The sequence below is a fragment of the Urocitellus parryii genome, chromosome 4 (genome assembly GCF_045843805.1).
Source record: "Urocitellus parryii isolate mUroPar1 chromosome 4, mUroPar1.hap1, whole genome shotgun sequence".
Lineage (NCBI taxonomy): Eukaryota > Metazoa > Chordata > Mammalia > Rodentia > Sciuridae > Urocitellus > Urocitellus parryii.
The window spans coordinates 90303055-90320204 of NC_135534.1; the positions used below are offsets into that span (position 1 = coordinate 90303055).

Genomic DNA, 17150 nt, shown 5'->3' on the forward strand with positions numbered 1-17150 from the left:
CAGCTCCGAGGGGCCGCCGGGGCCTCTGATTGGCTGCCTCGGGCGCACCGCCCCTCCACGCCCTCCTCCCTGGTTTCCGTTGCGAAGGACGCGGCGTCCGTTGGTTGTCAAGATGGCAACGGCGGGGTCTCTGCCGCCACCTCTGCTATTGCCAAGCAAGGACGCCGCCGTCGCAGCTGCAGTTGCCACCACAGTCACCAACGCCGCTGCGCGGGAGCCAGGGCTGCCGCGACCAACCCTCCAGCGCCCGTGACGCGGGGCCTGAGAGACGGATTGTAGGGAGGGGCCGAGGAGAAGAGCAGGAAGCCGGAGCCGCCATGAGGGAGGCGCTGGGGGTGAGCCGGGAGGCGGCGCTGAGGTGAAGGATGCTGACCCGGAGGCCTGGAGGCCAGAGCGCGGTCCCTGGTCTGGGCACTGAATCCTCGGACTCGCCGGGCAGAGCACCTGTCAGCCCTCGGGAGAGGGGCGGGCACCATCGACTTGGCGCTTACCTGTATCCTTCCCAGCCTGTGGCTGTCCGGGTAGCGGTGTTCGAAGTGGGGCCCGTCTTTTATCCATTAGATTCCCATTACTTCTGACGCAAGGTGATTCAAACTAGCAAGTCATCTTAGTAGAGATATTTGCTTAGCAACTGTCATTTTACCCCTCTGGACCTAAAATTATGTCATTTATCCTATTCTATAGGCGCTTTCCTTGCCACCGTTTCCCCCACGACCACCCCCATTCTTCAACTTCTTTTCAAATTTTTGTGAATATTTTTTTAAATACATCAACAGTGTAGTCTGTGGGAATAATTTTTTGCCCTCTAGAATTATGCCAGGATGTTCTTGCATATTAACCACTTCCTGATTAATAATACTACTTGGAGAGATTGCACAAATAAGTAAAATGCTTTCCTATCCTGAGGAGGCCGTTTTAGCTATCAATCTAGCACACCCCTAATCTATTTGCCAGAGCTACTAGACCCTATGACAGTTTGGTCATTTGTTTTCCCTCTTAGCCCAGTCGGTTGTCAGAGAGATGGCAAAGAGGAAATGAGAAGCAAAATTCCTGGACCTTCACAATCTGGACCATTTCAGATTTTCTCGCAAGAATTGGCCCACTTTCGATGTTGCAATTAAATACATTGTAGAAAATTGAAGAAGTGAGTTTGCTTTTCAAAATTATAAACCATGCTTATTCCTTCAGAGAATATGATATTTGGAATTTAACCTTTATGTTCTCAAAGGACTTTGGTTGGCAGTGATGGTGCTGTGTAATGATCATCTTCATTCTTAGGAAATGGAGTGGCTTCTCTTTCCAAGTTAACCCCTAAGGCTCCCCATTCCCATTTTCTTATACCTGTTTTCTTCCTCTCTTGTCTCCAATTTCTTCCAGGACATTTTTTTATATTCCATTACAGCTTTATGTAATGGAATATAAAAATCAAGTTACAAAACAATTTTTTGGGAGAGTCTGCTTTGTGGCCCACTTTGTTCTAGATTACAGAGATCCAAATCTATGCAGAAAGACTGGTATGTACAAAACTTCACTAATGATAAAATATCCCTCCTCTGATCATGCTTTCCTCAAACTTCCATCCATTCTCGCTTTTCTTTTTTTTTAATTTATTTTTTAGTTGTAGTTGGACACATCATCTTTATTTTATTTATTTATTTTTATGTGGTGCTAAGGATCGAACCCAGGGCCTCACACATGATAGGTGATCGCTCTACTGCTGAGACACAATCCCAGCCTTTCCTTTTCTTTAGCCAAGTTCTCAAAACACTAGTCTGCAATAGCAGCTTCTAGTTCCTTTAATTTATTCATTATTAATCTCATTGAGTTTGTCTTTTGCCCTTGCTGCTCTAAATTTTCTAAAAATATAATCTGAAATAAACAGCATTGTCATCTATATGAATATAATTCTTCCTTCTTCAAACTTATTTTCTTGAGCACTGAACACCTATTATACTGTGCCTAATATATCTCTAAATCAAAATATAGGGAAGCATTGTAAATGGCTGGTATACATAATATATGTTTCTATATTTAGAAACATATATTGAGATGGAGGGAATCTGGACATAATAAAGATTGTAACACTAAATCAAGACTTTTTTCATAGATAGAGATACACTAATACATCTTTTTATAGTTTATTATTTTGGATGTGTCTATAATGTTTCCCATTGGACTCCTAATATACAGTAGTAGGGGCTCAAATTTATTAAATTAATGACTAAATGAAAAGAAAAACAAAAAAGAATCATAATCTTAAAATAAGCAAGTGTAATGGTAAAACTTTTAGGAGTGATTTCAAAAGTAAAAGCAATACTCAGAGGCCTTCCGGCTTTCTGTTGAAGATGTTCTAACTGGAGTCAGAATTTCCTCTAAAGATGATAAAAGAATAAACCTTATATGATCAAAATTAACTAAGTTTCTAACATTTGAATCTCTTACAAGAATTCAAATAGAAATAGAACAAAATTTGTTAAGAAAAAGAAAAAAGACAATAATGAAAAAGTTCACCATTCATACTATGCCTCTTTTTTTAACATTTGAATCAGATGGGATATAATTTCTCATTTTTCTGAGTGTACAGGTTGCAGAATTACATTGGTCATGCAGTCACGTATATACCCAAGCAATAATAATGTCTATTTTATTCTGCTGTCCTCTCATTCCCCCCTTCTCCTCCCTCCCCTCCCATCACTTCTCTCTACCCAGTCTAATGTGACCCACTTCTTTTTTCCCTCACATCGTCATACCTGTATTACCTCCAGTCCTTACCTTCAATTTTATCCTAACACCCCACATTTCTGTCTTACCCAGTTTATACCATATTCTTGATTATTTATACATATTCTCTCACCAACATTCTTTGTTCTTTGCACCCCTATCCTGCTTCAGTCACCCAGAAACTACCATAGTCCTGCTTTTCTATGCCTTCATGTGTATAATAAAAATGTTGTCAGAGAAAAGTCATAAGACAACACAGATTGGCACCATGAAAGATTAATGGTTTCCAGATTTACCTGGATAGGAACAGAGTTCTTTTTCCTTTTAATGCCTGTGCCACATCTCTATCTCCTCCCACCACTCTTATAGTGACTACCATAGAACATAGATTCCATGAACTGCCTCAGGTTTCCTCCCAACAAATAACACAAACCCACACACTCCTACCCACCTGTCTTTTTTTCCCACTAAATTGTTTTATTTCTACCCCCCCCCCTTATTTTCCTCAATAGACCTGAATTACAAATTATTCTCTCTGTAATCTTATAATTAATTTTCAATTTCTCTTAATGATCTTCTTCCTCTACAGCCTAAAAACGTGCAGGTTTTGACTATCCTTAAAATCAGGGAAATGAACAATCAAACCTTTCATCACAACATACCTTTTGGCTATGTTCTAGTATTGCCTCTTCTTATTAAACCTATAAAAATGAATATTCCATGTCTACTATCTCTACCCTGAGTCATATTTTATTCTACATTCCAAAATAAACTCAAGCTTCTAAAAAGGATAAATGTAAAATTATAAAAGAAAATATTTTTATTGTTTAAACTTATAATAGTTTTATCTTTGTAAGGGAAAGAATAAATTTCAAAAGAAAAATATCTTAGAGCTAATGTTAATTTAAAACTTTAGGGAGAAATTGTATAATAAAACTTGAAATATCTGAGAAAATGCTAGCACTACCTATGATAGAGGATTAATATCTATACTCTTCTAGTTGATTATCAAAACTGATTTTTAAAAATCAGTTTCTCAGATAAAGGACCAAAGACTCTGAACTAATGGTCTTCCAAAGATGAAAATTTAAATTTTTATCAAAATAGAAAGCATTCTATTTTGCTAGTGCAGACATAATAAAACTTAATTTGGCACCTTACCTTTCAAAAAAAAAGTCCTACCCTATGCTCATAAAGTATATTTCTATAGGCATATAAATCCACGAGAAGCCAATTTTTCATTAATGCGTAAAAAGCTATAAAAATAATCAGAACTTTTTTCCTTTATATTGACCTCAGAGAATTTTCTTCAAGGAAATACTCTAGTTATCTTTTATTAAGCCATTACTATATTTTAAGAACCATGCTAAGCATTGGGGTTATAGAAATGTACATGAGACACGTGTGAAGTACTTACAAAGTTGTTATCAGGTTATCTGGTGGGAATAAGACAAGGCTTCACAAAAAGGAACTGCTTGAAGTGTCCCTTAAATGTTGAGTAGACTTAGACAAGTCCATACCAAGATAGTAGTATGACACATCATGGCTGTTCTCTTAATTACCTTAGTGTGGCTGAGCATAAGGTTCATATAGAAAAATGTTGAGAAATTAAGTTGAAAAAAAAAACAGACCAGATTATAGAGTCCAAGAATTTGAGATTTATCATGAAGATGATAAGGAGATTTGGGAGAACAACAAAGAGTGAGAAAATAATATTTGCATTTAGCTGGCTTCATGAAGTCTCAAATGGAGGATGTTCAGTTTAGGAGTAAAATGATTTAAAAGAATATTGACGTAGTCCAAGCAAGGGATTTAGAGAGACTGAGCAAGGCCAGTGGAAAGAAGAAATAGAATCAAGATAGCTTTAATAAATTTGACAAGAAAATAGGTTGTATGATGAACAGTTATTTGTGATGCTAACATTTTAAACTAATTGGATAAAAACTAAATTGGAACATGGATGGATACCCATAGTAGTCTTCATTTGGTTTTGTTTTATACTTCTAATGTTAAGCATATAAAAATTGTTGTCATTTAGGTAGATGTTTAGGAATGTTTTTATGGAAACTACCCTCATGATGCAGCTTATTAAAAAAATAAAAATTTAACTATTTTTTAACTCTTGAATACCATATTTTAAAAGATACAAAGGCACCACATTATAATTCACCAGACAATAATTACATTATACTATACTATGTCTATACACACACACACACACACACACACACACACACACACACATACACACACACACATACACAAACACTATATGTAGTAAAGTTACTTGATTACATTTAAGAATATACAGTTGCAGGTCCATTACAAACATTGCATTTTGTGATTGTTATGTGCTCTTATGAGATTGCAAACATTGAACAGAATTGTCTTTACCAGCAGCATAGATAACCCCTGCTTCTCACCTGACCCAAAGCAACTTCTCCCTGCCACCCACACCATGTTCTTCCTGTGTACCCTGAAAAAAGAAAACTGAATCTTCCTCTACTAATGAATTGTGACTTTTAGTAGCTAACTATCTTGTTGAGCTTTGCCTCCTAATAAAGTATTCTGTTAGAGAAGGACAAGATATATCTATAGCATATATTTGTGCTAGCAAAGAACCAGATAACCATATTTCCTTCAATTTTTGTCTCATTGTTATAAATCCTTCAAAAGAAATCTTTAAGTTAAAATATCGTGTATGAATGTGTTTGGGGTATTTGTATTGAAGTAGTGCAAAATTGTATAAAAAAATGAAGATTAAAAATTATTATGGCCTATTGTAGATGATTAAGTAACAACATAATTAAAAACAAACAAGCTTCCACTTAGCACAAGGTCAAACAACCAAAAAACTCTAATAAATATGATTATTTTAAAATTTGTAATAGTTTCTTTGTAATATTGATGTAAAGCAGTATAGGATACTGAAATTAACATATTTTAAATTAACAAGTCATGTACAGCATAATTTATTGTTGAGCATATTTCTTGTATTCTATATTACCATCAATAGACAGTTTGTAGTACCTTGATTAAACGGATCTCTTAAAGAGAATTTTGAACTTCAATTTTTTGGGAAAAATATTTTAAACAGTTATTTATTCTAAAGGAAAGAAAGAAAGAAAGAAAGAAAGAAAGAAAAAAGACAAGTAGACATGACCTGTAATCTATAACTTTAATGTAATTTCACAAACATCTATATCTAATGATGCACTGAATGGTTGAGTATAATTCAATGATCATTTTTTTATAAATATTATGACATTTGATTAAGATACTTCATAATGACAGTCAAAATGCAATTAGGAAAACAATTAACCATATCAATACAACTTATGTAAAGAAAGTTTAATTCATATATTTCAAATGAATGAATGATTAAGATAACCAACTTCCATTTCTTGTCTAGAAAATTTCCGGATAAACAGATGGTTATGCATGTCATCTTGGTGGTTTTTTTAATAATCTAAAAGTAAATCACTAAGGTAAATAATTATATTCCCTAACATTCCAAGTATATTGATATTTTATTCTCTAATGTTTGAATATTACTTTCATACTACAGATTAAAGAATCTATTAAAGCTTTTAATTCATCTACTTTCTATTAGTGAAATCAACCTTCTTTCATTTTTCTTATATACATGCCTAAGAAGCCAACTTGTTAGTAAGTACTCAAGTATAAGTGTAATAAATGAAAATATACAGTCCCCTTAACTGAGCTCCATGAATTCAAAGAGAGATTTATTTCCCCCTAAAGTAAGTGAAGTATATCTTAAATTCTAAACCAAGTCAGAATTTTTATATAAAATATATTGGGATCATATACTAACACAGATGTGTACACATACTAATTGTTCCCCCAAAACATCACTACATCATAAGCATGAGGCTATAAATATATTTATCATACTTCTGACACTGCTCCTCTAAAGACAAATTGTTGTTCTTAACTTAAGGCTGTCATTAGAGATATGAAAATCCACCTAGAGAAAAATTTAGAAGAAGAGCGCCAAATATTACTGCAGCAACAAAAAATATGTAGAAATCGAGCACGTAAATATTTTTTGGAGTCAAACCGGAGAAAAAAGTAAGTAACTTGAAGAAATTCAAGGTCAATATCAATTAATACTAGAAACAAAGTTATGACAGTGCTTTATCTGTAAAACGCTGATCAAGATTTTTGTGACTTTGTAAATTTTATTATTGTTTTCCACCTAAAGTACAAATATAGTAATATATTGCCTAGTTCACTGACTTGTGACTTTTTTTTACAATCTTTTTTTGTGATAGAACAGTTTATTACAGTGTCCTGTACACTTCTTAAAATAACTATAAAATATCTTTTTTATTTTTTGTATCATTTCATGATGAATTAAAAGATTAGTGATTATAGCTGGGCAAAGTAGCAAATACCTGTAGTCTTAGCTACTCCAGAAGATGAGGCAGGAGGATCACAAGTTCAAGACCAGCCTGGGCAATTTATGCAGACTTCATCTCAAAAGTAAAATAAACAAAAGTCTGGGGATATAACAGTGGTAGAGTGCTTGCTTAGTATGCAGAGGCTCTGGTCTATCCCAAGTAACACCAAATAAATAAAGAAAGAAAGAAAGAAGAAAGGAAGGAAGGAGGGAGAAAAAGAAGGAAGGAAAGAAGGAAGAAAGAAAAGCAGAAGATCTGCAATTATTACTTAGTTTCTAATAGAATCTAATTTGATTTTACTCATTATTCACTTCATATAGTTTTCCTGTATGTGCTCCCCTTATTCATTCTTTTGTAAAAATGGGAAATGTGAATAATGGTAAATAGATGTGATAGATTTTTGTAATGATTGGAAAAAAAAAGCTTTCTCATGGAACTAACACTTTCTCATGAACATTAAAATAAAGTGATAATGTGAACTACTCAAACATTTGCTTAACATTTTAAGGATTTTTGTAATTACTAGATTTTTTAAAGATAGATGGACCATTATTTATTGTTGTTTTTGCTGCTTTATTCATTTTCCTATAATACGTGAAGAGCAGAAAATCCCTAGAGTTTATTAACTACATCGTTGGGCATATGCTGCAAATCCCAGTTGGGGAATACATAATTGTTTACCTGTAATTTTTCTTCTGACATTCTATTTCTCTTTAGATTAACTCTTTCTTGGTCCAACACTGTTTAAAAGATTCAATGAAGCTTCTTGTCTTTGTTGTGTATGCATGTGTTTCTTTTTATCTCCTATCTTTTGGTTCTTAAAGCCTGTAAAAGGCACATGACAGGTGTTCAATAAAGATGGTTATAGATAGTCATCTAAATTCATGCTGTCCACTCACACAGTGTATTTATATAACTTTTAAAAGTATTTTTTTCCTTCAGGCAGGGGTACTCTCCATCTGCTACTTTGCCAGTGTTGTGTCCCCAGCAGTAGTCCAAGTAAAACATCCTAGCATCAAATGCTCTTTATTTCCATTGGTTAATTAAAATCATGTTTATTTTCTTCTTATTTACTATTTTCTTGCCCTTCTGTTAGCCAATAGTTTTCTTGCATGTATGTTTTTGTCACTTTCTCATTTTCCTTTTTCTCAATATCTATAAAGAGTCAGTCTCCTCTGTTTCCTTCTATTGGCTTTCTCCCTTTATCTTTCTGCTCCCATAAGTACTGATTACCTTTCAGGCCTATTATATAACTGGCATCTTGGACCATTCCTGTATTGCTGGAGTACATCCTAAAGGTACTTTATAATATGCTGTCTTGTAGACCAAGTAATTTTAAGGTTTGCACAAAGGAAATAAATTAACTTGTTTCCTACATTGTTTTCAGTCCACTACTCAGAACTACCTTTTGGTAAACAAGTGAATGGAAATTTATTCACCCAACATGCATAGTTAATTGCATACCAATGATTCAACATTATGTCAGAAGAACTTATTTTGTTAATATATTTCTATTAAATTTTAGACAATAGTAATAATCTTATTTAATTCAACTCATGAAGAAAAGAAATTGAAATAAAATTTTCAGAAGGGACCCAATGGGAGACTTTACATAGTTTTAAAACACTATAATATGAGCACATAGACCTAGAAGTTCAGATGATGAGACAGAATTTTTAAGTAATTAAGTAGCAAAATAACAAAGACAATGACCAAATTGGAAAAATTACCCAAAGAACAAGTGAGAAAACTACAAATTAATATATGAAGGACAAGTACTTTGTAGGAGTCACTAAAATATATAACTAAGAAAAAATACATAAATATCCTAAAAGCAGAAATAATTATCTAGAGAATTTTAAAAATTAATTATATGGGGAACATGAAGTATGGGGTGGCTTCATTATCCATCTGTGAGAATGATGGAGTTTAGCATTTCCCATAAAGCATGATTTATATTTAAGCTTATTATAGCAAAGGGATAGAGGATAAACTGTAGAAGATGAACTGAAAGCACAGACGGGAGCAAATTGTTACACAGAAAGCTACTATAATTATCTAGGCAAGAAAAATGTATATGGAAATGGGGTTGGGATTAAGTAAGTAAGGAGTCAAGGATCAATCATATGTGATGCATGGAGAGAATTGTCAGAATTGGAATACATTTATTTATTTATTTGTTCCATTAAAAAAGAAGAAGAAGAAGTTGTTTTATTGCTTTGCTAGCAAAGGAGAAACAGGGGATTCCTGTCCCAGAGTCTGTGATTCTGCTCATAAGGGGGAATAAAGGGTTTTTAAAGATTCAAAGGCTACATTTTAGTTGTTCTCTGACAAAAGTCGTTATTATCATTCATTTGTTAATTTGGGAGATAATCATATCTTCTGGTGCTATCTGTAACTCCCACACCAGATTAGGGAGTGGAGATTAGAGAGGGGAAAAATTAGGGAGTGGGGAAGGAGAGAGGAAAAAAATGTCCATTTAAAAAATAAGTCACAGATCAGTTCAAATGACTCCCCCTCTTGTAGTAACCAATCACGCCTACCCAACTTGTTCCTGCCAGTGAATGTGCTAATCATGTTTTAGAGTTGTTTTATGATTTTCCCATGGTGTGTGATGATTTGCTAAGAGATGCTATGATGTATGTGAAGTCCCTGCCTTTCCCAAAGAGTGTATAAAACTGCTGCAAACCCTGGGTTCTGGGCCTCTGAGCATCACCAATTGCTGTGTGCACGCAGAGGACCGAGCTAGCTCACAATAAACACGTCTTTGCTGCTTAAAAAAATAAATAAATAAAATAAATAAAAATTTTTAAAAAATAAGTCACAGAAGCAAGGACTACATTTAAAGCATAAAGTGGACCACTGTTACATTTCCCCACTATCAATTTCTATATTCCATTTTTATGGAACAATTGGTGATGATGTCTCCAAGCTCTTCCTACTAAGAGAAAAATTGGGGGGAAGTGACCCGAATTCCTTGTTCTCTATTAGGTAGGGTATGGACAGTTAAAGGTTTTTAGCATCAGGACAGTCCAGAGGCCCATGGTGGTAGTTGGCAGGTAAGTAGATAAGGCATATGTAGGGCAGGGATCATGCTAGACTATAAAGGAGAGGAAAGCATTTGTAAACAAAAATAGCCCAAAAGCAATTAGTATTTCAGTCAGTCTCTGAAAACCATGAAGACAGTATAACTTAGTAAAGCTTAAGGTAGGATCCAATGTACAAGGGATGTAGTTTTTCTACGTACTCACTAACGTTGGTGTTATCATTGTTTTTTATTATTATTATAGCCATTATGATAAGTTTGAGGTTGTGTTAGTCAACTTTTATTTGCTGTGACCAAAATTCCTGACAAGAACAACTTAGAGGAAGAAAAGTTTATTTTGGCTCTTGATTTCAAGGGTTCAGTTCATGGTTGCTGAAACCCATTGCTCTGGGCCCAGGGTACGGCAGAACATCATGGTAAAAGGATGTGGCAGAGGAAAGCTGCTTAGCTCATGAAAGACAGTAAGCAGAAAGAGAACAGGAGGAGTTAGGGACAAAATATATAATCCTCAAGGCATGCCTTACCTGCCTACAGTAACCAACCAGTAACCCATTCTAATTATTGATCTATCAAGTGGATTAATCCATTGATTAGAATATGATTCTCGGGGCTGGGGATGTGGCTCAAGTGGTAGCGCGCTCGCCTGGCATGTGTGCAGCCCGGGTCAATCCTCAGCACCACATACAAACAAAGATGTTGTGTCCGCCGAAAACTGAAAAATAAATATTAAAAAAAAAGAATATGATTCTCATAACTTAATCATTTTACCTCCTGCATTAATACAGGAGACTTGAGGCAGGGGGGACACTTTATATCTGAACTATAATAACAGTAATTGTGGTTTTAATTCACATTTCCATATGGCTAATAATGTTTTGTGTTTGGGCATTTTCCTTTCCAGCTAAGGGTCATTTTTTACTTTTCATTTATTTTCTAGTCAAGGAAAAGACAATCATTTGGAAAATAAGATTTTCTTTTTTGTGGGGTGGGGTTACTAGGGATTGAACCCAGGAGCACTTAATCACTGAGCCATATCCCCATCCCTTTTTAAAAAAAATATTTCATTTAGAACCAACCTAGATGTCCTTCAGTAGATGAGTAGATAAAGAAAATGTGGCATATATACACAATGGAATGTTACTCAGCAATACAAGAAAATAAAATCATGGTATTTGCAGGTAAATGGATAGAGTTGGAGAATATAATGCTAAGTGAAGTTAGCCAATCCCTAAAAAAACAAATGTCAAATATTTTCTCTGATATAAGGAGGCTGATTCATAGTGGGGTTGGGAGGGGGAGCTTGGGAAGATTAGACGAACTCTAGATAGGGCAGAGGGAAAGGAAGGGAAGGGAGGGAGCAAGGGGGTAAAAAAGATGGTGGAATGAGATGAACATCATTACCCTAAGTACATGTATGAAGACACGAATGGTGTAAATATACTTTGTATACAATCAGAGATATGAAAAATTATGTTCTATATGTGTCATATGAATTGTAATGCATTCTGCTATCATATATAACAAATTAGAATTAAAAAAATAAAAAACATATATTTCATTTAGAGACAGGGTTTCACTGTTTATGAGTTGCTGAGGCTAGTTTTGAACTTTCAATACTCCTGCCTCAGCCTCCCGAGCTGCTGGGATTACAGATGTGTACCACCACACACAGTGGAAAATAAGATTTTGCAATATAGATCTTCAGAATTTCAAATAAAATTTTAAGTGTTGACAAGCACAGGACTAATTTTGGAGCACAAGTTTTGTTGCTAAGTAGTGAAAATTTATAATTATTCTTGGGCATAATTTTATTTCTTGTAAGCTGTTGGCACAATTGTTTGAAACGTTTTATTTCTAAAAACTATTTTTTCTCCAATTGCATTTTTCATTTGAATGACTATTTATTCTTATTTTTAATTTTTTAAATTTCTAATTGTCTCAAAATATAGTTGAGTTTTAAAGTTATATATTGTCATATTTCTAGAAAGTTGTAACTACCTAAAACTGAAATGTGGTTTCACCCAGAAAAAATAAATGTGTCGCAAAAGTCAAGCTCTCCAATCTGTGTAAGGTCTTGGGACCTCAGGTACTTTTAATACTATTGCTTAGGTTCTATTGTTAAAGAAAACTGTGTGGTGGTGGTTATTTGCAACAGAATAACAACATGCTCCATAGTTGCAGACTCCTGGGAAAACAGAACATGAATAGAACATGAACAGAATATGGCTGTCATTTAATGAGGTGGCTCACTCTGAACCAAAGTGTTCTGCATGTTTCATGAGGCACAGCTGCACATGTTGAACAGACCCTTTGGAAGCTCCCAAGCCATACTATTTTTTCTGTGCAAAAGACTAATTCCAGGGTTAATGGGAAGCCATAACATACTCTTTCAAGCCTGAATTCTACAATAGTAGAGAAACCAAATTTCTCATTTATACCACCTGTTCCTTCTATTCCCATCTCATTTATCACATTGCTTGGCACCTAATAGGTACAAAAGGAACTCAGTAACTCATCACTGAGTAAGGAAGGAACTATAGTAATCATCATTATAATTCTTAGAAGTTTGTATTATTAGACTTAATATTGAGTTCAGGAGTGGAAACATCTGCTTATTGGTCACATTCCATCTGAGATGCAATTCGACTCAATTTAGCATGGACTTTATATATTTCTGTAAAATAATGTGTGAAATTATTACTTTCTATATATATTTTAGCCCAGAGAACAGGGCTATATTTGTGGAAAATATGAAATGATAGTGATGGTAATTTCCTAGCAAAATTACTTTTTTTTTTTTTGTACTGGGCTTTAAACCCAGGGAAGCTTTGCAAATGAATCACATCCTGAGCTCTTTTTATTTTTTATTTTGAGACAGTGTCTCATTAAGTTGCTTAGGGTCTAACTAAATTGCTGAGGCTGGCCTCAGACTTGTGATCCTCCTGTTTCAGCCTTCCACATATCTGAGATTACAGGCATGTACCATTGTGCTCAGCCTACTTTCATTGATATATCAATGTAAATATCTTAGCTTCAATAGTCTATCATTCCTCATTGCCAAACTTTACTAGTGCTATTTTTTCAATTTCTCAAACATATTAAGTTGTTTTTCTTTTTTTCCTTTTACCCAACTCAGGGTATTCACATAGTATTTCTTCTTCTAAAGCACCTTTTCCTCCATATTTATCATGACCGACTTCTGCATACTGAAATTTTTAGCTTATTTGTCTGTCTTCAGAGAAATATTTATCAGGCTGAGTGATGTAGCTTAGTGGTAGTATGTTTGCTTAGCATGCCCAAAGCCATGGGTTCAATCTCTTGTACTGCAAAAATTAAAAAACAGATAAATATTTTTTACCTTAGTTAATACAGGTTCCCCTGGTTCACTATCTCAAACTAGAGTTTCACTTATGACAGCAATTCTTTGTTTACTTGGTTTTGTTAGCTTGTCTCATTACATAATATTTACTACATGGATCATAGCTCTTTTAGTTAATGCTATCTCCCAGCAGATGAATTGTCAAGTAAAAATAGTAAATAACTGCTTTTAAAAGTGTTCTAATTACATTAGAAGTTGCCATATAGTCAAACATTCATTCAAGGATTACTTATTAAACATCTACCAGGTGCAAGGCTTTGCATAAGAACCAGGCATTCAGCCATTAAAATTTCAGTCCCTGCATTTAATGATGACAGCAACAGTTAAAATTCAATTGATTCTTTTATTCAACAATTCTACTGTCTGCTAACCCTATAACACTATAGTTCCAAACACAATACTATGTGCTAACATACACACTGTTCTTCTTTGAAGAAATGTGTATTCAAATCATTTGCCCATTTTTAAATAAGATTGTTTTGTTGTTGAGTTGTAGGGGCTCCTCATATATTCTGGATAGCTATCCTTTGCAAACACATAGCTTTCAAACATTTTTTTCCCATTTCCTGGGTTGCCTTTTAATCTGTTGTTAGTGTCCTTTGATATAAAAAAAAAAAAAGTTTTTACAACAAGTGTTGGTGAGGAAGTGGCGGAAAAGGTACACTCATACACTACTGGTGGGACTGCAAATTGGTGAGCCAATATGGAAAGCAGTATGGATATTTCTTGGAAAATTGGGAATGGGACCACCATTTGACCCAGCCATCCCTCTCCTCGGCCTATACCCAAATGACTTAAAAACAGCATACTACAGGGACACAGCCACATCAGTGTTTATAGCAGCACAATTCACAATAGCTAAACTGTGGAACCAACCTAGATGCCCTTCAATAGATGAATGGATATTAAAAAAATGTGGTATATATACACAATGGAATATTACTCAGAAATAAAAGAGAATAAAATCATGGCATTTGCAGGTAACTGGATGGAGTTAGAGAAGATAATGCTAAGTGAAGTTAGCCAATCCCCAAAACACAAATGCCAAATGTTTTCTTTGATATAAGGAGGCTGATTCATAGTGGGGTAGGGAGAGGGAGCATGGGAAGAAGAGATGAACTCTAGATAGGGCAGAGGGGTGGGAGGGGAAGGGAGGGGGCATGAGGTAATTAATGATGGTGGAATATGGTGATCATTACTATCCAAAGTACATGTATGAAGATATAAATTGGTGTGAATATACTATCTATACAACCAGAGATATGAAAAATTGTGCTCTATATATGTAATAAAAATTGTAATGCATTCTGCTATCATATATAAATAAAAAATTTACATAAAAAAAGAAATTGAAATGTATTTCAGAATTGATGCTATGTTGTAATGGGTTACATAATTGCATAAGACAATTACTCTCATATACTGAATAAATATTCGTTGGAGGTTGGTCATAGAAAAAAATGTTTTTAATTTTTAAAGTTAAGTTTATCTCTTTTTTTCTTTGGTTGTCTGTACTTTTGATGTTATATCCAAAAAATTACTTCCAGGGCTGGGATGTAGCTCAGTGGCAAAGCATCTGCCTTGCGTTCGCAAAGCCCTGGGTTCGACCCCCAGTTCCAAAAACAAAAAAAGATAAAAAAAAGAACCCCACCAAAAAATTACTTCCAAATCCAGTGTCATGAAGGATTTCCCCATATATTTCCTTCTGTGAGTTTTATAGTTTTAGTTATTATGTTTAAATATTCAATCATTTTGAATTAATTTTTGTATATGATATAAGGTAAGGGTGTCCCTTCATTCTTTTGCATGTGAATATTCACTTTTCCCAGTGCCATTTGCTGAACAGATTGTCCTTTCCTCATTGAATGGTTTTACCCGCTGTGGAAAATCAACCAGGAGGCTTCTTTCTGAGCTCTCTAATATCTTCCATTAGTCTAAATGTCTGTCTTCAATGTTTATATGCCAATACTACACAGATGTGTATGTAGTATTTTGAAAGCAAGAAGGGTGCAACCTCCAATTTTTAATTTTGTTATGTTTTCAAGCTTTGTGGGACTGGGGATATAGCTCTATGGTCAATCCCCAGCACCACACACAAAAAAAATTGATTGGATATTTAGCATCCCTTGAAATTCCACATGAGAAATAAAAATTCTCTCAAAGCATAAATTAGTACAAATATTAGGGTCAATTAAAATTTTTTAAAGAAGGAAATATCATTTTTATGTAATAAATTTTTGATTATTCTTTGACAAAAAAGTAAAATAAATTAATATGAATCTTAGGATTAATTTTTCATACTGGGAATTGAACTCAGGACCTCATTCATGCTAGGCAAATACTCTTTCATTGAACTATACATACAACCTTTTATAGGATGTCCCTAATTTGCCAAGCTTGGCCTTGAATTTGTGACCTTCATACCTCTGCCTTCAAAGTAACTGGGATTACAAGCATGTGTCACAGCACTGAAAATTTTTATATTTCTGGGAGGAGAAAAGTCATTGGTATTTGGTAGTGATTGGATAGAACCTATAAATAGTATGTGTGTGTGTGTGTGTGTGTGTTGTGTGTTTGTGCACAGATGCATATGCATATTACTGGAGATTGAACACAGGGCCTTACACAAGTGAGGCAAGTCCTCTGCAAGTGAGTTACATTATGGTATTTATTTTGAGAAAAGGTCTTGATAAATTGTATAGGCTGGCCTTCAACTTGTTATCCTCATGCCTCAGCCTCATGAATTACTGGAATTACAGATGTGTGCCATTGTGCCTATCTATGTGGTTAGCTTTGAATAGTATTGACAACAACATTAGTTCTTCCAGTCCATGGACATGGAATATCTTTCAATTTATTTGTCTTTCAACAATATTTTATGGTTTTTGGTGTACAAGTCTTTTGCCTCCTTGGTTTATGCCTGTGGTTTTTATTTTTTTTTTCATTTTTAGTGTACAGAAAGGTAACTGATTTTGTGATTTATTTTATAGCCTGTGGCTTTTGTATTAGTACTGGGCTTTGTGTGCAATCTTCAGGGCTTTCTAGAAGATCATGTCATCTATAAACAGATAATTTTGCTTTTTCCTTTCCAATTTGGATGCCTTTTATTTCTTTTTTATTTCTTGCCTAATAGCTCTGGCTAGGATTTCCAGTACTATATTGAATCAAGCACTGACAGCAACTCTTTGTCTTGAGGGGATTCTTTTTTTTTTTTGCAGTACTAGAGATTGAAACCAGGGGTGCTTTACCACTGAGCCATATCTCTAACCCTTATTTTTTTTAGACAGAGTCTTTCTTTTCTTTTTTTTTTTTTTGAGAATTTTAATATTTATTTTTTAATTTTTGGCAGACACAACATCTTTGTTTGTATGTGGTGCTGAGGATCGAACCCGGGCCGCACGCATGCCAGGCGAGTGCGCTACCGCTTGAGCCACATCCCCAGCCCATAGACAGAGTCTTTCTAAATTGCCAAGACTGGCCTCAAACTTATGATCCTCTTGCCTCAGCATAGTGAGTTGCTGGGATTACAGGCAGACACCACCATACATGGTTGAGGGTATTTTTGAAAGGGATAGATTGG

General features: G+C 34.7%; 1 protein-coding gene across 1 annotated transcript in view; it reads left to right on the forward strand.

Moving 5' to 3' along the window:
* The first annotated feature begins 365 nt into the window (after positions 1 to 365).
* Positions 366 to 17150, forward strand: part of Cep126 (centrosomal protein 126) — a 71407-nt gene continuing 54622 nt past the window's right edge. The window contains exons 1-2 of the mRNA XM_026392493.2: positions 366 to 493; positions 6694 to 6813. Of these exons, the coding sequence (XP_026248278.2) occupies positions 366 to 493; positions 6694 to 6813 (248 nt within the window). The remainder of the gene's footprint in view (positions 494 to 6693; positions 6814 to 17150) is intronic.